The sequence below is a fragment of the Mustela nigripes genome, chromosome 4 (genome assembly GCF_022355385.1).
Source record: "Mustela nigripes isolate SB6536 chromosome 4, MUSNIG.SB6536, whole genome shotgun sequence".
Classification (NCBI taxonomy): Eukaryota; Metazoa; Chordata; class Mammalia; order Carnivora; family Mustelidae; genus Mustela; species Mustela nigripes.
In genome coordinates, this window is record NC_081560.1 from 187,078,158 (window position 1) to 187,102,946 (window position 24,789).

The 24,789-nt window shown below is 45.6% G+C and overlaps 1 protein-coding gene across 4 annotated transcripts in view; it reads left to right on the forward strand.

Moving 5' to 3' along the window:
* DOCK1 (dedicator of cytokinesis 1) overlaps positions 1 to 24,789 on the forward strand; it is a 490,751-nt gene that overhangs the window by 288,831 nt on the left and 177,131 nt on the right. For 3 of the 4 annotated variants that reach the window (XM_059398805.1, XM_059398806.1, XM_059398807.1), the window contains 2 exons: positions 15,060 to 15,161; positions 22,083 to 22,177. In XM_059398805.1, the coding sequence (XP_059254788.1) occupies positions 15,060 to 15,161; positions 22,083 to 22,177 (197 nt within the window). Of the gene's footprint in view, positions 1 to 15,059; positions 15,162 to 22,082; positions 22,178 to 23,180; positions 23,541 to 24,789 lie in introns of those variants that run through there. The other variant, XM_059398808.1, reaches the window with a different exon arrangement.

Below are 24,789 nucleotides of genomic sequence, written 5' to 3' on the forward strand. Positions count from 1 at the left end.
GCAGAGAGGCAGGCAGAGAGAGGGTGAAGAGGCTCCCTGGGGAGCAAAGAGCCTGATGCGGGGCTCAATCCCAGGACCCTCAGATCATGACCTGAGCAGGGGCTTAACCCACTGAGCCATCCAGGCGCCCTCCAACAAGGGTTTTTTATTTTGTTTTTACAAAATTTGCTATGAAGATGTCTGCAGTGTGTGCTTGTCCAGTGTGTGACGTCACCTTACTCCAGGCTCCAGGGTCTCCGTTGTTAACATGCTCGTTCACCCCCACTCTGACCAGTGAAGCTGACGTTTCTGCTGCTAGGCTCCCTGTCAGCGAACTCTGTCCAGCAGAGTGTGAGCTTTGGGCGAGCTCCAGAGTGTGCTGCACATACAGCAGGCCTCTGGGAGTGCCTGTTAAATGAATGAATTAATAATGTGGCTCCGTTCCCCTCCTAGGAAATGAGATTTGTTAAAAGTGTTACTGTTCTAAGTTTTGTTTTATTATAGCTTGTCTTACATATTTATGTTTCCTAGGCAGTCCTATTTTTACCCATTAGTAAGAAGTTACAAGCATACCTATGTGCTTTTTTGGATGCTTAATTTTTTAACATTGTTTTAATTTATTTTTTCATTGAAATTCAATGAATTAAGCTGTAGTATATTGTGAGTTTCAGAGGTAGAAGTCGGTGGTTCATCAGTCTTACGTAACACCCAGTGCGCATTGCATCACGGGCCCTCCTTAATGCCCATCACTCGCTCCCCCATCCTCCTACCCCACTCCTGTCCAGCAACCCTCAGTTCGTTTCCTGTGATAAGAATCTCTTACGGTTTGTGTCCCTCTCTTATCACTTTGTTTTATTTTCCCTCCCTTCCCTGTGCTCAGTTTTGTTACTGATCCGTTCGCTCCTCAGTGATCAGCCTCTCGCAGTAATGCCCGGAACCACATTTGTTTAGCCTCCTCCGTCTTGTTGTAGTGATCTCTAAGTTAGGAATACTTCCTTAACATGATACACAAGTTCTGTCCTCAGCTAATATTCAAGAGACGAGATCTTAAACGGTCCCACTGCGTACAAGAAGTGGTGACTTTGTGGCCTGGTAGAGGTGCTCCTCATGGTACAGTCATAATCGTACTGCAAGAGTGTAAAGTGTGTCAGATCAACTCATCGCACACCTCCAGCTTATACCGTGTTATGGCCCGTTACACCTCCCTCAGCAGAAATGTAGAAATAAAAAATCAGACCCTTTGAGCATGCCGGCTAAAATCTCTAAGAAAACAAAGACGTCAGGAGTCATTAGTACAACCTGACGTTGCCTTGGTGGTGATGCACTGCGTCATGAATCTAGACACAAGAATAAGAAACAGAAGCGCAGCACTGGCAGGAGTACACAGTTATTGACAGATTTTATTTCTTTAGAGCCCATCCTTCCCCCACCCCCCTAATAACCAAAACTATTGGGGGTAGTAACTAAATTCTGTTAAGTTCAATCACAAACTATACACGTTAAATTCAGTCATTTCCCAAATATACAAATAAAGATAGAAAATTCAAAAGGTTTTAAAGAAGGCGCCCCTCCCAGTAGGAACAGCAGTGACAAGGGCTGTTTACGATCCGTGTGACGAAACCGCAAAATATGCTTGAATGGCCTAAAAATAGACTCGAACAAATGGATACACATTGTATTTGTGGAAATGAGAAGGCTGATATCCTGAGCCTCCTCGATTAATTAAAAAATTCTGTGGAATCTCAAGTTAAATCCCACTGGGACCCGTTTCAGATCGAGTCACGTGGCTGTAATGTTCATGGGCAAGAATAAATTGGCACGGCTACTCCGGAACAATAGGAAAGACACGGGTAATGATTGGGCTCGCACCACCGCATAACAAAGCCATTTGGAAGTGACAATAATTAAAGTGTGGTCCTGCTTTTATTAAACCTAGCCTGTTTCCCTATGTGTAAGAGCAAGAAAGAATCCTTTATAATATCAGGATTAGTTACATTTCCTGTACAGGGAATTTTATGACGCTCAAATTTTCTTCTTTATGTGCGTTTTCAGGGTCATACAGTAACATCCCTACTTTTCAGTTCTGCATTTTCACAGTATCTACATTTGGCATCTTCAGGACCCATTGCACGGGTTGGAGGATTCCCGTTCACCTCCAACAGTCCCTAGTGCCCATCTGGAGCCCTTCTCCCCCTCTGTCACTGTCGTGCTCAGCACTGTTCTATCCTATGTACGTAGCACAATTTGTTCACCCATCTACTGACAGGGGGTGGGTTGGGTGTCTCCCTGAGGGGAGTTAGGAATAGAACTGTCTATAAAATTTGTGTAGAGGTCTTTGTAGGGACCTGTATTTTCATTTCTCTCAGGTAAATACTTAGAAGCAGGATGGATTTATCTTCTCATCAAGTAAGTATATGATTAACCGTGTAGGAAACTGCTGCAGCGTTTTCTAGAATAGCTGTATCATTTTGCCTTCAGACCAGCAATTCAGGAGAATTTCACTTGCCCTGCATCTTTCTGCCTTTTTTTTTTTTTTTTTCCCTTAGACTTTAGCCATTCTAATAGTTGTGTCCTGGCATTTCCTTGTGGCTTTAATTTGCATTACCCTATTGACGAGTGACACCGATTGTGTTTTCTTGTGTGTCTTTGCCATTTGTTTCTCTTTTTTGGTGAAGTATCTTTATAAATGTTTTCTTTTTTGCCAAGTTTTTGATGGGTTGTTTTTATTATTGAGTTTTCAGAGTTTTTATATCCACTGGGTATGAGTCTTCTGTCGGATATGCAGTTTGCAACTATCCAGTTCCACTGCTTGCCTTTTTATTCTCTTTGCAAAGTCATTCATAAAACCAGTGTTTTTAATTTGAAGAAGTCCAATTTACCCTGTTTTTCCCTTTTGTTTTAAGCTCTTTGCATCCTGAGAAAAACTCGCCTAACCCAAGCTCATGAAGGTTTTCTCCTGTGTTTTCCTGTAGTTTTGTTGTCGTAACTTTAGCATTTCCGACGATGATCTATTCTGAGTGGATTTTGTGTGTGGTGTAGGGTACGCATCAGCCTTCCTTCCCTCCCTTCCTGTCTCATTGTACCTTTTGGAAGTACCACTTGTTGAAAATGCTCTACTTTCTCATGGAGTTCTTTGGGCACTTGTTTTGTGAATCCGTGAGCCCGGCGCGTGGTCAGTTCATTTTATGGACGGCCTGTTTCACCAGCGCACCTGCTCCTTTGATGCTGGTAGTTCTATAATAAATCTTAAAATCTGGTAGTGTTCTACTTGGTTCAGTCTGTCTTTGGCAGTTTCCTGTCCCTGTTATTTCTGTGTAAAGTTTGGAATTAGATCGTTGATTCCTACGGTAAACACCTGCTGGTGTTTTGTAACAGTAGATCGTTGGTGGCATCTCCACTAGGCTGATTCTTCCAGATCACGAATATATCTCTTCCCTTTTTTCTAAGGTCCTCTTTGGTTCTGTCTTGAATATGTTGTGAGTTTTCGTATATAAACTTAGTGGCTTTAAAATAATCTTCTGTGTGTTTTTTTGTATTTTATTCTTCGTCATCACTGTCTCCGCCACCATGAGAGCCGTCACTCATTACATAGCCAACGACTATGCTAATATCCTTTCGTATGTGATCGAGTTAAACCTTTCAGGAAGCCTGGATTTTAAATCATTGTTGCCATTGTGCAGATGAGTAAACTGAGGCTCGGAGACATGAAAAAGTCTGTTCTGCTTTGCATGGTATTCTTGGTCTCGGTCCGGTGGTGATTGTAAAATGCCTCTGGAAATTTGACTGCTGAACTACTCTTCTGCGACACAGCTGTGTGACTCTTACCATAAAGAGAATGAGCCTGTGAAACGTCAGGAGTCTGAGTGGTACGAAGATCCCTATTTGGTGGGGAAACAGGATGTTTCTGCTCTTCCCTTTGTGCTTTCTCTGTAGGGCGAGAACACACGTGTGCAGCCATCCCGGCATTCACGAAGAACGCATGTGGTGGCTCTTTATATGCAAAAACCATACACCCCTATTTGGTTATACTTCAGCTCCTCAAACATTTTCCCGAGTGAATATTCCTGAATTTGGGTTACTTAAAGCTCTTCACTTCTCCAGTCTCCCCTCCCCAAGCATATCTTAAAATAGCTAAATCATTGCTTGTGTTCCTGTTATTATATTGAGTAATAGTTCCTGGGATTGGAAAAGAAACACTTCCTCCTTAGAATTCCCTTGTCAGTCTGTAATAACTCCCTTTTCTCGTATTTGTGACATTGTGTCTTAATTAATTGTCATGTGTGTCTTCTCTACTAGACTGTGGGTAGACTCTGTATTCCCTCAGTTTTTTTATTTTGAAAGTTTTTCTTAGATAAAGAAATTGGGGGGGGGGGAAATGATAATTAAAACCAGTAGTCTCATCAACTAGATCCACCGTTTATGGACATTTTGCCTAAATGCATTATCTCTGCCCCTCTTCCTTGGTGGAGTTGTGTATGTGTGTCTTGTAAACTTGTTATTTACTAGACCAAGAGTTCGACACAGACGTCATGACTGGTCACCCTTGTTTCATGTATCTCCTAAGGATGATTCTGCTACATAATCTAAGATTATGACATCTATTAAAATTAACCATGATCCCTTATTAAAATTAAAATTAAAATTAAATTATTAAAATTAACCATCCCTTATTAAAATGTAATACGTGACCCAATTGAAATTTCCTCATTGATTCTTTTGAAGGCCTAGGTCAGTTGTCTTGCCAGGTGTCCCATTTCTGGATCTGTCCTGCATTTCCTCATGAGCAAATGTTTTTGGCACAAAACGCTACCCGGGTGATCATGTGTCCTTCATGTGCCAACATACTAGGAGACACAGAAGAACCTGTGGGCAGGATACAGTACTTTCAAAGTGAGCAGCTGTCTTCCTTTTCTGTGACCTCAACCTGTGGGTTTCAGTGCCCAAAGCACACCCTGGCTGGAATCAACCAGTCCTTTTGGGGTTGAAAGTGCAATCTTCGAATTCTTCTATTCTTCTGTCTGAAATCTTTTATCCATCTGTGTTTTTTCTTCTTCTCTAAGGAAGAGCTTTGCCCCTCCTTCTCATCTTCCACTCCCCTTACTTATTTATCAGTTTATCAGTTTAGATTCATATTTTCAAAATTTAGTGTTTATAACCCTTCTCTCCTACTCTTCTTTTTGAAACGCAGTGTCCCAATTGCCCCACCTGTGGCCAAGGGAGCCTCGTCAATCATCCTTCTGTGTCCTCTTGAAGACTTGGTTACCCTGGTGTGGAAGAAGGTTTTGTCTCTGGCCCCATGTGTGCTGGTCTGGGCAGGGCTCTTTCTAGTCCCCTCTGACCTCCCCCCAGGAACCCCATCTGCCAACACACACTCACGCTTTAATGGTCATTGAGTGTTGCACTTGTTAATACTCTGCTCCATTTGGAATCTTCTCATCATTTTGGCCTTATTCCCTCAGTTTCTCCTGGTGCATTCCAAGTGACCCCATTTCCTGAGAATCTCAGGAAACTTTGATTTCCTCAGGACTGTGGTGAGGTGAAGACGGGTCAGGATGTAGCGCCGGTGGGGTGTGTTTTCTTTTATACATCTGCTAGACAGGTACGTTGCTCTGCAGAATTCCTCTTGGATACGCCCGACTTGAGTCACACTTCCCCACAGCAGGAGGCTTTTAAAATAAGTATCAGGGGCATTTAGCTTCCATATATACCTTTGGGGGCATAGAGTCATAAGCAGACAAACTGTGAGTGCTGTGTTGGGATGTGTAGTGTTTGAGCACATATCTGCTCATTATGTGTATATATATGTGTGTGTGTGTGTGTGTGTGTGTGTATTTATGCGTAATAGATATTAGAAATAATGTTATAACTGAGATTTTTTTATTATATAATAATCTCATATTTCAAAATATATCTTCTCTCCTTACGATTCATGAACTTAATTTTTATAACACTTGGTATGGCACATAGTTTCCTAAAGAGGAAATCCACACATCCAACCAATATAAATAATATTGAGAATAATATCCTTTGTGATTCATGAAGAGGAATTTCATCTTATTCCAGGAAGTTTCAACTGTAATCTGTAAGTAGGATGATGATAGTCTCATTTATGGACAGAAGTCAATTAAAGGAAATATGTAGGCATATTGATCCTTCAGTGGTAAAATTTTATTATGTCTGAATTATCCTTATTTCTACTACAGTGTGTTTAAAGATGCTGTATTTCATGGGAGAAGATTTGGAAAATCCTAAGCTCTGTAAGACTTTAATATTATCTGATTGCCGAGTTTATGAAAATAAATAAAAAATTTTCTGCTTTACTCCCTGACTTGTGTTAGCAACAAATGGGTTATATTAAGAAGTTGTATACAAAGTATATATTCCTCATTGAATCCTAAAGTATAATTGTATATGTAGAATTTTATTGTAATTTATTTTTGTCCTCTGTAACAAATGTGAATATGTGTTTAATTTATTGCATTGAATAAGTAGCAGATAATTGTTACGGGTAACTTAAGATCCAGATAGTTCCTTTTGGAATGTTTGGCCTATAAACATCTTCCTACAATTACTGCCATTGTAAAATTGAAATTGATTTTGTTTTTTAAAATTAGATTTCTTTCCTTACAGTGTCTGTGATAATATGAAATACCAGTACTCTATGAACTCAACCAGGCACTCAATTTAAATTTAAGATACAGGTGTAATTTTGTTACTAGGAGTTGAAGAAAGCTAATGGATGACATTAGTGTAGTCTCTCAACCATTCCATTTTTAATTTCGTGTAGTTTCTTTTTACCAACATTCCTCACTTTATGGTCCTTCATAAAATAAGAAATTGCAATGTTTTGGAAACTAAATTAATAAAAAGATGCCCATACATTGGATAAAGACTTTATGAGACTGAATTGCTCTTGAAATGAGAAAAGAAACGTAACACAGTCCTTAGTTTTACCATGGATTGTCTTTCTGGGAAAGTTCACTAAGTTCAAATGTTGTGAATGAATACTCATTTTTCTGAGGACCTTCATTTTAACAATAGAACCTGATTGGGTCTTTCAATTATATCTTATGTTTCATCAAATATTTAATTAACAACGTATGAAATACCTTTATACAAGTACAGCAGTGACTTGTGCCTTCTGATGTATTTTTCATGGCCTGCTTTTCCTTTCATTTTGCAGCATGTTCCACCTCTGCATTTTCAATGTTAATTTCTTCTCTATAGTTCCCCTCCAATCCTGAAAGGGTTAAGATGTTTCATATGACATGGAAACACATAAGTGAGAAAATTTAAAGCAACAGGGAAGAACTGTCATCTGTGTATTTCAAAAAATCTAAGGAGAAAGAACAACTTCACAAGGATCATAGAATTTGCAATTTTTTTTGAAGTATTTACTATTATTTTACATCTGAGTAGTACATTTCCGTGGTTGATCAGGGCAACTCTTCCCTTTCCTTTTCTCTTTAATGTTTTAGAATCATTGTTTTATCCTTAGTATTGTGAACTCTCATAAGGATGAGTCTTGGTCATCCTTGACGCTCAGTGCGTGCCATTTGAGAATAATTATCTCATTGAATTATTTTCTGTCTTTAAAAGTTTTTGACAGCTTTATCGAGATATAATTCACATACTCTAAAATTCATCTATTTCAGGTGAACAGTTTAAGTGTTTAGTGTAATCACAGAGTTGTTTATTACCATAATCAACTTTAGATTATTGTCATCATCCCCAAAAGAAATAAGAACCCATGAGCAGTCACTTCCCATTTACCCCCAACCTTGAACTCTTGCCCATCACTAATTCCTTTCTGCCTTTATAGGTTTACCTATTCTGGATGTTTTCTAGCAATGGAATCATGCAGTCTGTGGTTGTCCGTGATTGGCTGGTCCGTTTCTACAGCGCTGCTGGCTGGGATTTGGATAGGAAGTGCACGGAATCTCTACGCTAATTTGGGGGATGCCGCTATCATAGCAATATTAAGTCTTTCCATGAACATGGGGTATACTTCCATTAAGTATTTTTTTTTTGATGTTCTTATAAATAGAGTTATTTTCTGAATTTCATTCTTGGGTTGTTCATTGCTAGTGTATAGAAAGGCCATTGTTTTTTATATTTTGATCCTGTATCCTGCAATCAGCTGAACTCGTTTATTCAAATAGTGTTTATGTGGATATCCTATCATTTTATAAAAACAGCTTTTGTCTCTCCGTTTTCTGTGTTTTTTCTTTCTGGAATCCTTGCCTATCAGATACCGAGCGTTTGTTGTTGTTTTTAGATGTTATTTATTTGAGAGAAAGAGAAAGAAGGAACGAAAGTGGGGGGAGGAACAGGGAGAGGGACATCAGACTCTGTGTGCTGAGTTCGGAGCCCCAGGCAGGCCTCGACCCCATGACCCCAGGATCGCAGGAGCAGAGCCCAAATCCAGAGTTGGACACCCAAGCGATCAAGCTACCTGTGCGCCCCAGATACTGAATCTCTTGAATGGATTCTCTGATGTTCTTAGTCTGTATGTGTGTGCGTCGTTTTGTTTCACTCTCTGGAGGATTTTGTTTTACCTCCCCATGTTTGGTTAAACTGTTTATTTCTGCTATTGTAGTTTGAATATTCCAGAATCTGTTCTTGGTCTTTGTTCCTATTTTTTATAACATTATGTTCTTGTTTTATGCATATAATCTATCTAATCTATTTATAGTAATTAGTATAGATCTTTGAATTCTCTTATATATCCCCAGTTTTTTTCTTTCCTCTGGGTCTGTTTTTGCTCGTTCGTTTGGGTTTCTCTTACTCATGCTTGATTAACTTCACTCATGAGGCCACGTGGTCTCGATCAGACTTTCTGTTTCCCACATGTGCATGGAGGTTGGAGGGGCAGTGAGCCTGGGTGGGCTGAACCTCTGTGGGCAGACAGTGCATATGCTCCCTTGGGCTGTTCAGTTTCTCCAAAGAGGATTCTTCTCGTCCCTTGTTCCAGTTTGATGTGGGTCTGAGACCGGTGGAAGGGGTTCTTCTGTCCGTGCTGCTTTGCCGGAAGCTGGGCGTAATGAGAGTGGGGGACATACAGTGTTTGGTTGCCTGTAACTAGTACTTTCAGCCACGTGGCTCCTGCCGCCATTTCTCTCCGACTTTGTCAGGCACCCCCCACCTTGCCGGGAATCAACATGTGGTCGCCTGCCTGGGGGTGAGTGGGAGCATCCCCTCCGCGGACGTGCTGGGAGTGGGCACATTGGCACCGTTGATTTCCACCTCATAATGTAGCCTTCGCTTTCTGAGTCTTCCTAGGGTTCTGTGCCTGGAATCAGCAGTTTCCTGTTAGAGGATTATCCCCTTCCTGCATCTGGGGTGCTTGATAACCATTCATGCTTCCCTTGTCAGCTTCCAGAATTCTCTTGTCTTTAGTTGTGTCTTTCCTCAGTCTCTTCATCCTTGTGGGTTTGTGAAGTAAACGGTGTTCTCTGTTGTCTGCTTAATGTGAGGAAACAGAGGTGAGGTGTGTTTGGATTATTTTTAATTCTTCATGCAGAAGCCCTGAGGTATATTCTCACAAACATCTTCTCTACAGAGACTTTGGAGGAATCTTTGGGCCAGGGAACATTTTGAGGTATTCCTCAAAATGTTTTGTTGTTAACATTTTGGACTCCCTATTCTATTTTATATTTCCTCCTAGCAAATAGCACCCTTACACATTTCCCTTGTGGCTTTCCCTTTCTGAATACAGAATGCCTTCAGGAGCCCTAGAGCTTCCCCTTCGCTGTAACAAGAACTCATTCATCCAAGTCTTGCCTGGCTTTGGAATGGCAGACCCTGCTCTCAGTTCCTTCCCTTTCTCTACTTTCCGTGCTCATAATGTAGCTTTACAGTATTGGTTCTTTGGTTTGAATGCCCCCCAAAATGAAAATCATTTTGCCAAGGCTTCCATCTTCGCACCTGGACCACGAGCCTTGCCTGGTGCTGCTGAGCGCTGTTCCCACCTGTCGAGGGTTCCTTTTTCTTTCGTCTCTAGTGATGATCATGAGGTCTCTTTCCATCACCACACCTGAAACTTCAACATCTAAATGAGAGTTTCTCTTTAGAGTGCTTACCTCGGTGAAAATGTGTTCAAAATCTTTTAATAAGCCATCCCTAGAAGTCAAGAAGCATAATCCCAGACTTCAGTGGGATTCTCTGGTCCTTCAGACCTGGATTCCCCCCTCCCCCTGCACTTGGGGCTGCTTGCCATTTGGAGCACTTTGAAGAGAATTAAAATTTCTGCCTGTACCATGTGCCCAGAGAGAAGAGGCGGGCTGTGTGCCAAGTGTGAGCTCCAAGGTCGCGAGTACCATTTTTGTCTCGTCGACGGAACCACCAAGGGCAGTTTCGTACGGCACCTTCACGTCGCGTGGCTACCCTGCGTCTTAGTACAGCGAGGAGGCGTACACTCGCAGGACTGCTCCGGGCCAGGCGTTCGAATCCTTGGGGTTTCTCCTTCCCATTCACGCACTCACCCTTAGCCCTTACACGAGGCAAAGCAGACAAAGATACTGTTTCTAGGGTAGGTCTCGCCCTTGATTCCCGTTCTCCCAAATGTGTCCTTTTCAAAAATCTTTTGCTTCTGTAACCCGTGGTGACGTCATAGATTGATTTGCAAAATGTCCCCTCCTCCAAGGGAAGGGTTTGCATCTGCCTGTTGGTAGTTTTCCTGTTCCCGCTCCTGCCTGTCTGTCTGCCTGGTGCCCTGGGAGCCCAAGCAGCTTTGACACAGGAGCACCGACACATGGACAAGGTGGCCCGCAGCTGAGATTTTTGAGGCTAGGGGAGCCGGAAACACGGAACTCGGGAACAGGGACAGCTGGTTCCTGCTACCAGATGACATCTTCTTCTCTCAGGACCATCTTCTAAAATACTAACATATTTCCAGTTTAAAAAAATAATTTAGTTTTGCCCTCCGACCCCTGGTGCCTGTTTCTTTCCCTTCGTTCTCTTCCTTGTTGTTCCTTTATCTCTTTGCTTTCTGGTGCTCTATCCTCTATCGCGCCGCAGTATGGCTCAGGTAGTGATCTCCGTGCTTGCTCCTCGAGCATTTTCTCATCTTATTGAAATATTTCAGATTTGCATGTCAACGTTTGATGTTTTCATGGTTGCACTACGTTCCTCGATCACGCTCTGGGGGAGGGTTGCCTGATTTAGCCAATAGCAATACAGGGGACCCGGTTCAACCTGAGCTTCCGCTAAATGATACAGGGCTGGCTTCGTGTAAGGTATTCCATGCAGTATTTTCCAGCACGGTATTTGGGACATACCTATTTTTCTGTTGTCCACCTGAGATTCCGAATGAACTGGGCACCCTATGGCTTATCCCGCCGTCCTACAAAACATCATATTGTTCAACACAGTTGCTTGTTTTTCAACATGATGCACATATTTTCAGCAATGCGACGGACATCTTTAGGCATAAAATTTCATATTTTGAATTAACTTCCTTAGGTGGATTGTTAGCAGTAGAATTACCAAGGAAATGAGTATTTTTTTTCTAAGACTTTTCAAAGCTGTTGCCAAATCGCTTTTTAAAAAGGTTATAGCAATTTATGCTCCCACCAGCAGTGTGTAAGAGTGCTTGTGCCCTGCCCCCTTGCTAACAGGATCCTCACTTAAATACTCCTTTGCTCTTTTGGCAGGCAAATAATGATAAATCATTTTCATCTGTGATTACTAATGAAGTTCACATTTTTTTTTTTTTATTAGCATTCTGTGTCCTGATTTTTAAATTTTCTGCAACTGAATCCTGACTTCTCTGCTCCTGCTTTGCATTGCTTTGAAATGTAAGGAATATGTCTGATCCTTATTTATTTCCTTGTGTTTACTCCGCCGCTGGGGCGGGACCCTGGTCCCCATGCTCAGATTTCAGGACGAGTTCTGTACAGTCCTCACCAGCCTACCTGCCAACCCCCCATTGTTCAAAAGCAAAAGCTTCCTAAGACTTCTAAATGCATTTCAAATAAATCAATTAAAAAGCATAGGAGAGTAGTTTTCTTTTGAGCCTGCAGCATGAAAGTTTTTTCACAGTTCTCCTTCATTGCTGCTTCTTGGGCATGGACTGGGTTCAAATACAGCTTCGGTAACCACTCCCTGGGTCTGTCCCCAGAACCAAACCCTCCTTCCCCACCCATGTCCGCTCTACAGAAGAGTTCTGCTAGGTTCATGAGAGCGTAAAGCCTCATGGTCCCCACATCCCTTCCCTCTGGAAATATGGGCACCCCGTGTGTGGGCCTCCATTCCAAAGGTAAGGGGGAGCATTGCTATGAATTTCAACAGGCATGTTACCCTGTTCCTGCTGGGGTCCAAAGCTTCAGCCTAGTACAGAGTACAAAATAGCAAGATTTGCTTCCTCTAAGGAAGAAAGTCTGAATAGTACACATGTTCTGGAATACTTCTGTAGGTGAAGTAAAATAGCACCTTTGTGCTTCCTGGCCTTTTGACCTCTAACTCATGGTATCGCCCTGCCTCTGTCTCCCTCCCTTGGCGGCCTCCCGATTGGTCCTCATCACTGTGAAGAGGCCGTTGGCTGGCCTTGAGAGTGCTGCGTTCTCCTGACTTCTTCATTTCATGCACTGTGCCAGCTAGCCCAGCCTTGGCCCTCCAGGAAGTTCACAGCATTCTGGGGCAATCTGCTTTCTCGATCGAGTATCTCTCTACTACCAGCTCGAGGACCTGCCCGGGCCCCCGATGCGTCGCTTTTGCTCCCTGGTGCTGCTTCGCGCTCCTGCTCTTGGCGTTCTCAAACCTGCTCGGGGGCCTCGCTTTCCTTCTTCCGACTTGATATTGACATTAAGTACTGGGGTATTCTGCATTGAATTACCCAAAGCTGGCTTTGGGATTTTAGTGATTCTAATGTGGAAGCCCCCATTTTTCAACTGTTCTGACCTGCAGTGAGATAACTTGAGCCCCTGCCAGGTGCATCTCGGCCGGTTCAGGCCCCTTCTTGCTCCGGAAAAGCTCTGGTCTCTGGAGGAGGAGCCCAGCCATAGAAGGCTGCATCGGGAGGAAACTGGGGGTGCCCGGTGACGCCCTCTTCTCATCCTCCTACAGCTTTCTCTGATGCCTGCAGAACGTGAGTCTCCATCTCACGTTGGCCATTAGCAGCGGCCTCATTTTTCTTAGAAAAAGCATTAAAATGTATATCTGGACAAGAGGAAAGACTTGAGCTCTGCTGCTAGGCTCCCACCTTGCCAACGGCAACACTAGGGCCGTGCCCACCTTTGCCGCTAACTCATGGCAGGGGGGTGCGTGGCGCTCAGCCTCAGTCTTACTGCCTGTAAAATGGGTCAAGAAGAGAGTCAGTGGTGGGTTTGAATGAGGCCTCAGCACAGCCCTTGACACATGGTGGTTGATTGACACATAATATCATGAAGACCCTTATCCAAGAGTAGCTAGCATCTTGTTAAGAGTAGAGAGACAAAGGCAGGTTCTCCTGAGCTCATGGGAATGCCAAATATTTACATATTTCAAAAGTTCATCTTCAAAGACATTGTGCCATTTTACAAATCCTTCCTCCAGCAGAAGAGAAGCATTCTTCATCCTTTCTTTTGTTTTTTCTTGTTGCTGTTTTTGAAGATTTTACTTATTTATTTCACAGAGATCACAAGTAGGCAGAGAGGCAGGCAGGGGGGGTGGGGAAGCAGGCTCACTGCCAAGCAGAGAGCCCGATGCGGGGCTCAATCCCAGGACCCCGGGACCATGACCTGAGCCGCAGGCAGAGGCCTCAACCCACTGAGCCACCCAGGCGCCCTTTATCTCTTCTTTTGAACTCTGTCTCGGAATCTGAGTCTAGGCAATTGTCATCATTCACAAGTAATTTTACATTTCTGGGCAAACAGAATGTCCCCTAGTTCATACTTGTATTTGTTCAATTTGTGTCATGTACAATTTGGGGACTCATTTGGAAGCATACATGTGTGTTAGAGGAATACAGGGGATTGGGGCAAAGAGTGGGCTGTCCCGTTCACTGTCAAGTGTGTGTTTAGGTACATGTAGTAGACCTGGGGGTATCGGGTGTGCTGCTTGTAGGAGTGGGGTTCCTAAAGAAATGCGGTCTGGGATCTCATTAAAGAGGGCAAAACTGGGGATAGGCCTGAACGTGTGTCTCATCCAACAACTGGACCATACTTGTATTGGTTTAGTGGGAGAAAATATATGTCCCGTGTGTCTTAAATGTCATTAATTTAGGGGGACATATGGAAGAGCAAGGATGGCTTTTAAGATGTCCTGTGCCGTGACTCCCAGAAGGGGTAGACGGTGGACAGTGGCAACAGGACTACTTGGCCCTCCACCGACCCACAAGCTCAGTCCCCTTCAGTGCACACACATGCACATGTGCGTACACACACATGCACACACACACACCTGCCTGTGTGCACAGACCCGAGTATACCCACGATTGCACACATACCGGCTGCCTCTTCGTTAGCTGCTTTGGTCTTGCTGTTTTCTCGAGGTCTTGATTCTGTTGGTTGGTTTCTGTGTTCCCTCTTCCTCCTCCTTTTCTGCAGGAGAAACCCTTCTCTCGCCCACTTTGCATTCTGATGAGCCTGCCTGCCTCTTCACATTCTTCTTGTGGACGAGAATTGGACCATAAGTCATTGTGGAATCGGTGGTGATTGCCTCCAAATTGGCCAAGGGGGACACAGGCAGAGTTTGAGAAATAAAAGTACTCTCTTTGCCACGGCCCGAGAGGAAGGGCTGCACACGCGGTCCGCCCAGTAACAAGAGCAGCGACTTTCCGTGGAGCACCAAACAGGAGCGGCGGTGCTTTCAATCTTGTCTCTAATTTTTGCATATTTAATGCAAAACATATTTAGAGCTTGTCTTTCCAGCCTCAGGAAGCATTTAATGCAGTTCAAGAGAAGGAGGTGTAGCAAAGCCCAAGATGGTGAAGTCGGAGGGCCTGGTCCTCGTAATGCCAGCCATCTAGCCAGGGGGCTGGAGCTCGGGGACCCCCTGCCCACGCCCCTGACCCTTTCCACGACAGAATCTTAGTGGATACCGATGTTTCCTGGGAGTGGTGTTCTCTCCCCATCTAACTGATTCTTCTCATTCCTTTACAGGGAAACTTCGTGGCTTGTATGACAGCGATTTTACGGCAAATGGAAGATTACCATTATGCCCATTTGATCAAGACTTTTGGAAAAATGAGGACTGACGTTGTGGTGAGTGTGAATTTGGCCCTTTTCATAGGAGTATGTTTGGGGGCCAGTGTTATAGGCAAGACACTGTTGTCGGTGTTTCCATTTTAAGTATGACTTTCCGTATGGGGACTGATTTAAGTATAAATTTGTGTGGGGACTTGGCTCCAGTTGGTTTGAGAAGCTACCTGGCAAAAAGGAAGCTGTGTTTCTAAGAAGACGAGGGTCCCAACACACAGGCTTATTCTTAACACTGAATTTGGGAGTAACTCAGCATGTCAGCCCAGAAAGGGATTCCTTATGCTCTGGGGTCACTGGAGATGTGGAGACCCTACCCATGGAGAGTGTTCTAGTAACTCCTGTTCACGTATTGATTGGCTTCTCAATAGCAGAAGGCAGAGAGTCTTTTCAGCTGTAAATCATACTCTTGTATTAATTAGCTCTAATCATGGGAGCTCATCAGCATTTCTCCAAATAATTCTTCAGTCTTCCTCAATGCAACTATGATACGGCTTAATTAGGACAAGCATAATAGAGGGGAAGTTCTTGCTTCAGAAGCACCTCCCTAACGACCTGAAATCCCGTGGCCGGACGGTAGATGTCTTCCGTGAAGCTGCCACCACACTCGTTGGCAGAATTCTCGGCTAGATGGTGACCTAAACTCTGGTAACACAGATTTCATTTCTGAGACCCCTAGATTCCTAGTGGATCTAGCAAATGGCACTAGTGTTTCTAGAACAAGGTTGGTGACACTTTACATCATTATATCTACTTTACTAAGGGAGGAGAAGAAGAATGCATGCGATGATTATTTTCCAAAGGATTATTTCTAATGAAAAACAGCCTTATTAATTGTTGCCACTCTGAGTGTGTTGCATGCATGTTTTTAAATTTCTAAGGAGACAAAAATGGGTCTGCACCTTAAAATCATAGCAATTTTCCTTAAATGAAAGTGAAGGAGAAAGAATATACATGTGTTTGTGTCTCTTGGTGTTTAGTTCTTTAGCTTAAAGGACGGATTGCTCAGGTATGTGATCTGTATTACCTTTGGTCCTGTCCCTCCTCGGCTGTCATGGTGGAGTGAAATCATGTGATACGGGGACGTTCCGTGCCATCACTGAATCTGAGCGGTATCCTTCATCCCCGTTTGGGTCAGTCGAAGGGAGTTACAGCCAAACCTACATGAACAGTTTCCTAGATGGCATTCCAGGCTGAAGAATACAGTTTTCAGAATGAGAAGCATTACCCGTCCTGGATACTTAGGGCTGCGATTAATCATTTGTCCTTTATCAGAACAGTCCTATGATCCAAATCCACACATGCAAACCGTGAAAAATATTTCATCTGAACCATTAAGAGGTGTCGTTGGTAGGGAAGCTCTAGTGCCTCGAGAAACGTGATTCTACAGAGTGGTTTTTAAAAATGACTCTAATTTGCTGAATTCTGAGTGGTGCACTCTCTCCTTGCTCAGAGAAGATTCCAGATATTTACTACATGTTGTGGTCCTGATTTCCCGAGGGATTTTTTTTTTCCCTTTAGACACAGCAGTTCAGAAAATCAATTATGTGCAGACGATTTGATTTCCAGTATAAAATGGCATTTGTGGTTTGGATATCATGAATTCCTATTGCAAGGACTGTAGACATGTTTATTGTTGTTGATCTGTCAGAACCTTTGTGAAGTGTGTTCCTATCTGTTAACTGTACATAGAAAGTATTCGTTTTTCAACTCCGACAACTGCCCACAAAAAGGAGAGATCATTTTGTGTTCAGTAATTGAAAGTTAGTTAGTACTGCGATCTGAAAACAGCCTAGACCATATTCTTGGGACCACGTCCTCGTAACTGGTGCTGCTTCAGGTTTTCAAATTGAGCCCTTGTTTGGTTGGATGAGTGATCCCCATACAAAACTGTAGTCACTGTCAATGCCAAAGTCATGGGGTCAGCGCTGTTACTTCTACGGTCTCTCAAATGGCCCTGGGACTCCAGGCCAGGGAGTGGAGGGAGCACGGTGTGAGGCAGAATGATCTAGAAAAGAAAAACAATGGACATGTACGGGTCCATATTCTTGGGACAGACTGATTTCCAGTGTGGTGTGCCTCATGGGACTGTTCTGTTCCTGTGCAGTGGAGATGTTGAGTGGAAGGATGGGCGGCTGGCTCTTACCTGTCCAGCTGCACCATCAGGAACACAAGTAGAGAACTTGCTCTGTGTCTGTTGTAAGATCAGAGGTGATGAGGAGCACCCTGGACCTTCCAGGGAAGACGGCTGCCTTGCCACATGTCCCAGATTCCCACTGGGTGGCCCTACAGAAATGTCTGTTGAGTGACCGAATGAACAGTGCCCTAACTGAGGACAGTGCAGGTAGAAGTAATGCTTGCTGGTTAAATGTCAAGTGAAGGGGTGCCTGGGTGGCTCAGTTGTTAAGCATCTGCCTTCAGCTCAGGTGATGAACTCAGGGTACTGGGATTGAGCCCTGCGCCGGGCTCTCTGGCTCTCTGCTCAGTGGGAAGTCTGCTTTTCCCTCTCCCACTCCCTCTGCTTGTGCTCCCTCTCTCGTGGTGTGTGTGTGTGTCTCTCTCTCTCTGTGCCAAATAAATAAATAAATAAATAAATAAATAAATAAATAAAATTAAAAAAAAATAAATGTTGTGTGAATGCAAAACTCGAGGGCCATGGCCTTCTGGCTTCCGCATGGACTCACAGTGACTGTGTGTCCCCAAGCAGCCCCACCTGTCCCGTGGCCTCTCCACTTCTGGGTTCTTACCTAGGGAAGCCTAGGGAGTAGGCCGGTGAGCCAGCAGGCTTCTGTCTCTGGAATGCCCTGTGCCTTCATTCAGTGTCAGTCCCACCCGTTCTCAGGACCATGACCTGACAGCTGTTCCCGTCTCGCCAGGCAGACACACACCCTTTGCTCATTGTTCCTTACCCTGTGTGTCCCACTCAGCCATCAGCCTGTCCTGAGGTGGTCCTGACATCTCCCACCGGGGCCGCGGTGAGTGAGGATGCTCGTGGGGCTTAGGAAATCAAGGATGTTGGCAGGCAGCTGTCCATGTGTCTGCGAGACCCTCCGCTTATGGCTGAGCCTTGAGCTCCACATGGAGGGCGACCACACGGCGACCTGAGCGTCCTCAGTGGCCGGGGAGCCTTGTGCGGAATGTTTATTTCTTGGGGCCTTTTCCTTGTAAAACGAAGCTATAGTGGAGGAACTCGTCACTAGATGGTGAGTCTGGGGAGCGCAGAAGCCTTTCTCAGTGAATTCCCCCCGTGACCTGTTGAGCGTCAACCTGATGGTCGCACAGTGGAGGAAGCAGGCAAAGCAGACAGGCCTGCTCTCGGGGCCCTGTAGTCTGCGGGAACGTCCCCTCTAATCGGGGCGTCCTCCCGCCCCACCCCCGCTGGCCGTGCTGCAGCACAGTGACCTCCTGAAGTAGCCGGACCGGACGGAGTCCGCTGGGCAGGAAGGCTTTGCGGAGGAGAATCGTGGAGCACTGAGGAGTAGAAGGCTGAGCCCTGCAGGTCGGGGAGCGGGAGGGCCGCTGTCTTGCTCAGGAGGCTGTGCGGGGGCGGGGCGTGGGGGTGGGAAGGGGCAGTGAGAGGACCAGGGCTGAGGTGAGCCTCCACAGGGCCATCCGACCACACAGGACCCTGTACACCATGCTGAGAAACGCTGTGTTCTTCGCTTGTTTTCAACTTCCTACACCATTTATTTGTTCCTCTTTGTTTTAAAATTATTTTTCCAGGCCTTTGTCTTTTTTGAGTAACCTTTTTGAGATAATTGTGGCATCACATGTGGCTGTACAAAGTAAAATTCTACCTGCTTTCCCCAGTGCTAACGTTGTACAGATCTATAGCCCGGGATCCAGACTGAAGGGCGACGTTGCTGTGGTCCCCGGATCTCAGGAGCATTCCCCCAATTCTAGCTGTACTCTCTCCCCTGTTGGTCACGCAAAACTTCAACTGTGCAGAGAGCCTGAAAGAATAGCACCATGAACGCTATGATTCTTGCCACCCAAATGCACCAGGCACGAGCACTTTGGTTCCCGTAAGTGTGTGAGGATGGTGCCTCTGCCTTAGTGGGTCCGCGAGCCTCTCTCACGAATGAGGACCTCCCCCAACAGCCTCACTGCCGTTCCAGAATGTCACACACAGAAGCATGCATACTCAGATTTTCTCCATTCTTCCCGGTCTTTCTTGTCTTTCATGAGGGGCTTCCTCAATCCAGGATCCCGTCCAGATTCCCTCATTGCATTTGCTTGTGCCTCCTTCATCTCTTTTTTCTAGAACAGTTCCCTCACCCTGTCTTGTCTTTCTTCATGCTGCTTTGTATGGTTTTCGGCATACGTATGGTATGCTGAAATATGGTCCCTCCGTGGGACCGTATGTCCCGTGGTATAGTCCCTCCATACGTCCTGCACACTGGAAGCTTGGCCTGAAGTTCAGATCCATCCTTTTGGCAGGAGAGCTTCAGACCTGGGGGGATGTGCTCCCCGTTTTGCCCACTGGGAGGGTGGGGATGCCAAACTCTCCGTGACCTGACCGTGAGTTTGATCACTTGGTTGAGAGTGGGCACCAGCCTGACCTCCCCATTGTGAAGACTCCTAGCCCTTCACAACTGTCACGTGATCTTTAGCTTATGCTTCAGCATCCCCACAGCATTGGCCAGTGACCAGTCTCCTGCCCGTTCTTCATCTGATGATCCTCTACTGAGGGTCCTTGTCTGAAACACGTTCTCCTTTGGCATAGCAGGATTTCCTTCGAGTATCAAGATGCTTTGTCTTTAAGAACATTGGGAAGCCTCCGGGCATGTGGGTGAAATGGAAGGTTGGGAAGTGTTGGTGCCGTGGCCAGATTTGTAATTTGAAAAGGCCACTCTGGGTCAGGGGGAGGGATCATGAGGGACAAGAGTGGACTTGGGTAGGGAGGCCAGGATTCCCCTCAACAGTCTGGGTGAGAGAAGATGACCATTTGTTCAGTGGGTGCGGATGGGAATGGTCAGAAGCAGATAGATTCGTGACAAGAAGATTGTGGCTGTGGACTGACGGCTGTTGTTAGAGCTGCCCACTTATTATATGGGGCATCCTGTGAATAATCAAACTGAAAAAGGCAGCGGGAATGGATTGGCACTGAAAGAGGAAATTTTCACCAAAGATCTTATTTTAGTCCTCTGTGTCCCCTTGTTGACTTGGAGATAGCAGTGTAATCGTCTGCTAAGCCTCATCGGCCATGGAGAGGACCATCGCCATGGCTAGTAAATTCTGCAGACGGACAAGGACGCCTTGCAAAACCTCATCCTCCACAATATGCAGCATTTTGCCTGATCAGCAAAGTACCAAAATTTAACAGCTGAGCCATACTAATGAAGTATGGGACTGTGTTTCCTAGGAAAAAAAAATAAGGGAGTTGGGGAAAATGTGCTTCTCTTCCAGAATAATAAAACCCAGACCCTGTATCTCAATTATTAGGCTTTGAGGAGTGATCAGCAAGAAAGCAATTTTATGCAAATAGAGATGTGGCTAAATGGTGGCACTCAGCCGGCCAAATATGCAACCTGGTCATTAAAATGTGAAACTCTTGACAAAGTGGGGAAACTTAAGTGGGGAAATATAAATTGCTGTTATTAGCCTTGGGAGAGACGCCCCATTCGCTGTGTCCAGGGCCCCCGGAGCACCCTGCCCGGCGTGAACTCAGGGCTTTGTGGTCAGAGCTCGTGCAAGCAGAGTCTGGAGGACGGGGGTGACTTCTTTCTCTCTCGAAGAGGCCCAGGTGCTCATCTTCTCCTTGACTGGGGGCCTCTACTGTCAAAAGGGGATCACGGTTGCTCACTATTTTATTCATGGTAGGGTGCACACAGTAGGCATCACTTGCCAGAATCCGGCATGGCTAGTTCGGTTGCAAAGAAAGGATTTGACTTGGCCCAGCAGCTCACCGATGCTATCAAATTTAGCTGGTGCCTTTTTGCGAGAAGCACCTGTTTACGACTTTGCTGAGAGTTGCTTTCTTGGCTGCTTAAATTCTGTACACTACCGTGGGCTTCACAGCCAGTGCACCTAATTATGATTCCATAGATTAAATAAATGAGAAATAGCCACTCATTTGGTAATCTCTGACCATGGCCTCATTTTTCTAAGTGAATTCTCTGTGGCTTTCCCCACCGTCCACGCTGCACTGGAGGGAGCTTGCAGACTCCTGGAGAGGTGTGCTTTTCAGGATACGTGCTAGTTCTGTGCTGGTCAGCTCAGAACAAGGGCCGGCCTGCAGGTTCAAGAAATTCTCCAGATTCTGACAGGCCCAGGCTGGAGCCCCTCCGACACGGATACCCCTTTGGTACGCCACGAGCAGCACAGCACGTCAGGGAATGACCCGTATGGTAGAGAGGATCGTGCCCAAGGTTGGCATCAGCGTCACTGAGTAGGCTGTGGGGTTGCAGCTGCCATCTGAAAGTGGCCACATGACCACGTGCTCCGATGGTTATGATGAACTGAGCTGCTGCAGATGGTCAGGAGTTCCCACCTGAGCCTTTGGCTTGTAAATTACATAAGAAAAAGGAATGGTATAACTACCCCATATTAAACCTGCTGGGCCCTGTTCATAATGAAAAATATGTTTTGAGTAAATCCTGCATGTGATGTTTGCAAAATGCACGTTTCCTATAAGCAGAAAGAATGCAGTATTTGTAACCTGGAGAGCTCCTCTTTATGACTATGACAGAGAGCCGCCCAGGTCCCGTTTCTGAAAATATCCCTGCGAAAGTTATCGCAGGCAGGAGGTACCCCGGCAAACAGAAAGCAAAAAGCTCCTGTGAAATACATCTTCATTACTTTTTAGAATGTTTTCATTCCGCTAAAAAAAATGAGGTCATTTATACTGTAATTATTCAAGAGGGGATTGGTTTTCTCCTTTCTCTTGGTGGGCTGTTGCAATGTTCTATTTTTTTTTTATTTCAGGATTTCCTGATGGAAACATTCATCATGTTTAAGAACCTCATTGGGAAGAACGTCTACCCTTTTGACTGGGTGATAATGAACATGATGCAGAATAAGTGAGTATGGAGGGGAAAGCTCCCACCTCTTCCAAGGTGTCTGATTCACATCTGCTGGGAGCAGTGGTGTTGCCTGGATACCACGGGGGCTCTCCTGTGAGGAACACATCCTCCCCGTTCTGTGATGCAAACAGTTGTTTGGAGAAGCAGACCTGGAGAGTGGGTGATTTCCTTAAGCCAACTTGGGGCTCTGCCTTCTGGGGAAACACAGAGCCGAGCCCTAGCCCCCTTAGCCTTGGTCTGCAGCAGCCGCTGGCCAGGGTACAGTTTGCCATCTTACTTTAACCACGTGTTTATTAGCCCAGGTGATTCTCCTCTGTCTAGGTTTTTGAAAGGTGTTTGCATTTCTCCTATTTCAGCTTTAAAAAGTGAGCATTTTCTTTGTACTTATTATATATTAATCTCATGCCTTGTTTATCATTTCCCCGTGAAGGCTGTTGGTTAACTTTCCAGTGCTTGTGTTCTATAATTTCTCTAAGCGCCAGTAACAGTCCTTGGGTTCTCAGTCACATGTGATTCCTGCAAGAAATGACCGTTGACCTCCTTTCTTCCCCTCCTTCCGTATTGCATTGTTCACGGAGATAATCGTAGATCCGTAGGCGTTGCGGTCATAAAAAGAACTACAGAGAGATCTGTGTATACTTTACCCGGTTCCCTTAGTGATAACATTTTGCAAAACTCGAACTCCTTGCTGCAGCGAGGGGCTCAGCGATGAGAGTTCATGGGGGTCCCACAGATCTTCCTGCGGTGCTTGTGCTTGGCCATGGCGCCTTTTCTTGAATCTGCTGACACGTGGGTCCTTCTCGCTGTCCATGTCGCACACGTCCACCTCGCCCCTCCAGCTCTACCCTCTCGAAAACCGGGGTACCCACTAATTTTTCTTCCACTCCTAAAATTTTGGCATCTCAACTGTGATGTGTAAATGGAATTATACCAAATGTAACATTCCAGGATTGGCTTTTTTTTTTTTTTTAAAGATTTTATTTATTTATTTATTTGACAGAGAGAAATCACAAGTAGATGGAGAGGCAGGCGGAGAGAGAGAGAGAGGGAAGCAGGCTCCCCGCTGAGCAGAGAGCCCGATGCGGGACTCGATCCCAGGACCCTGAGATCATGACCTGAGCCGAAGGCAGCGGCCCAACCCACTGAGCCACCCAGGCGCCCCAGGATTGGCTTTTTTCATTCTCCTTCATCCCCTACAGATGCATTCAGGTTGCCGGGCACAGGGTCGTTTGTTCCTTTGGATTGCGGGGCAGCGTTCTGTGGTCTGGATTGTTTAACCATTCACCTGCCGAAGGACAGTTGGGCTCTTTCCAGTTTGGGGCTATGACGAATAAAGCCTCCACGAACATTGGCATATGGAGTTTTATGTGAGCATAAGTTCATTTCCTTGGCATATACCCCCTGGGGTAGGTCTGCAGGGTTCTGTGCCCGCTCCTCGTTTAGGTTTATAAAAACTGCCTGACTACGGCTGTACCATGTTACGGTCTCGCTAGCTGGGTGATAATGAGCCTGCTTTTCTGCATCCCCGCCAACATTTGCCAGGGTCACTGTTTCTCATTTTAGCCCTGGGGAGAGATGTACCGTGTGTTTCATTGTGGTCTGGATTCGCATTTTTCCCGATGCGACAAACAATGGCATCATTCAAGAGACTGTTGACCTGGTCTTCGTGCTGACCAGAACTGAAGGCAGGCCATGGTGCAGAGTGTGGTCTCTCTTCTCTTCCTGGTGACCGCGAACGAGAATGGCACCTGCATCTCTCAGACAGAGTGGCCGCTGCGGCCTGGTGCCCAGCCCATCCGTTCCGCACCCTGGCGTGGGGCTTGAGGGGGCGCTGCTCCCTCAAAGGTCAGATGCGATTCACACCTCTAAGTTTGACTTGGCGCCTCTAATCCCAGGCTCCCACGGGGTAAACTGTCCGGATGGTACAGCTGCACTCTATTGAGTGGTGCTATTTGATGACGAGCGAGAGTCTGTTTCCATTTTTACCACGATGATCGCCTCATTCCCTCTCCCTTCTAGTCCATCCTTGGCCTTCTGCTGCCACCCTGACGTGTCTGAGCGTCTTCCCATCACCCCAGAACCGCAGTGTGGCTGAAAGCCACGTGGCCTCTAGTTCAAAGTGTGGAGCTCTGTGCTCAGAGCCTCCTTCCCTGGATATTCTGTCCAGCTGCTCCCGACGTGTTCTGTTGTTTCTGCGGTGAGAAGATAGCTTAACCTGTGGTCTCCAGAATCACGTGTTCCCTGCACATCAAGCCACTCCTGTCCCTGTGTCCCAGCTCACTGGCGCACGTCTGCGGGGCCCAGCTGCGGGACAGAGACACCCGGTGTGCGGTGGCATCTGGGAGCCAAGCCTTTGCATCTCATTGCAGGGAGGAGCGTTCTTGTCTGGGGGCAGGGAACCTCTACGAAGGAGAAGCCATGTCTGCTGTGTCCTCATTGCAAAGGCTGTGACGGCCACTTTGAGGATGAAGTCTGGTGTAGGTGATAATGGAATTCAAGTCTGGAGCCGGGCATGCATGCTCTCCTCTTGTTTGGGGTGCCCAGAGGCTGCAGCACCAAGAGACATCTTGATGAGGGACACACTGTGAATTTAAACTCCCTGTGGTTTA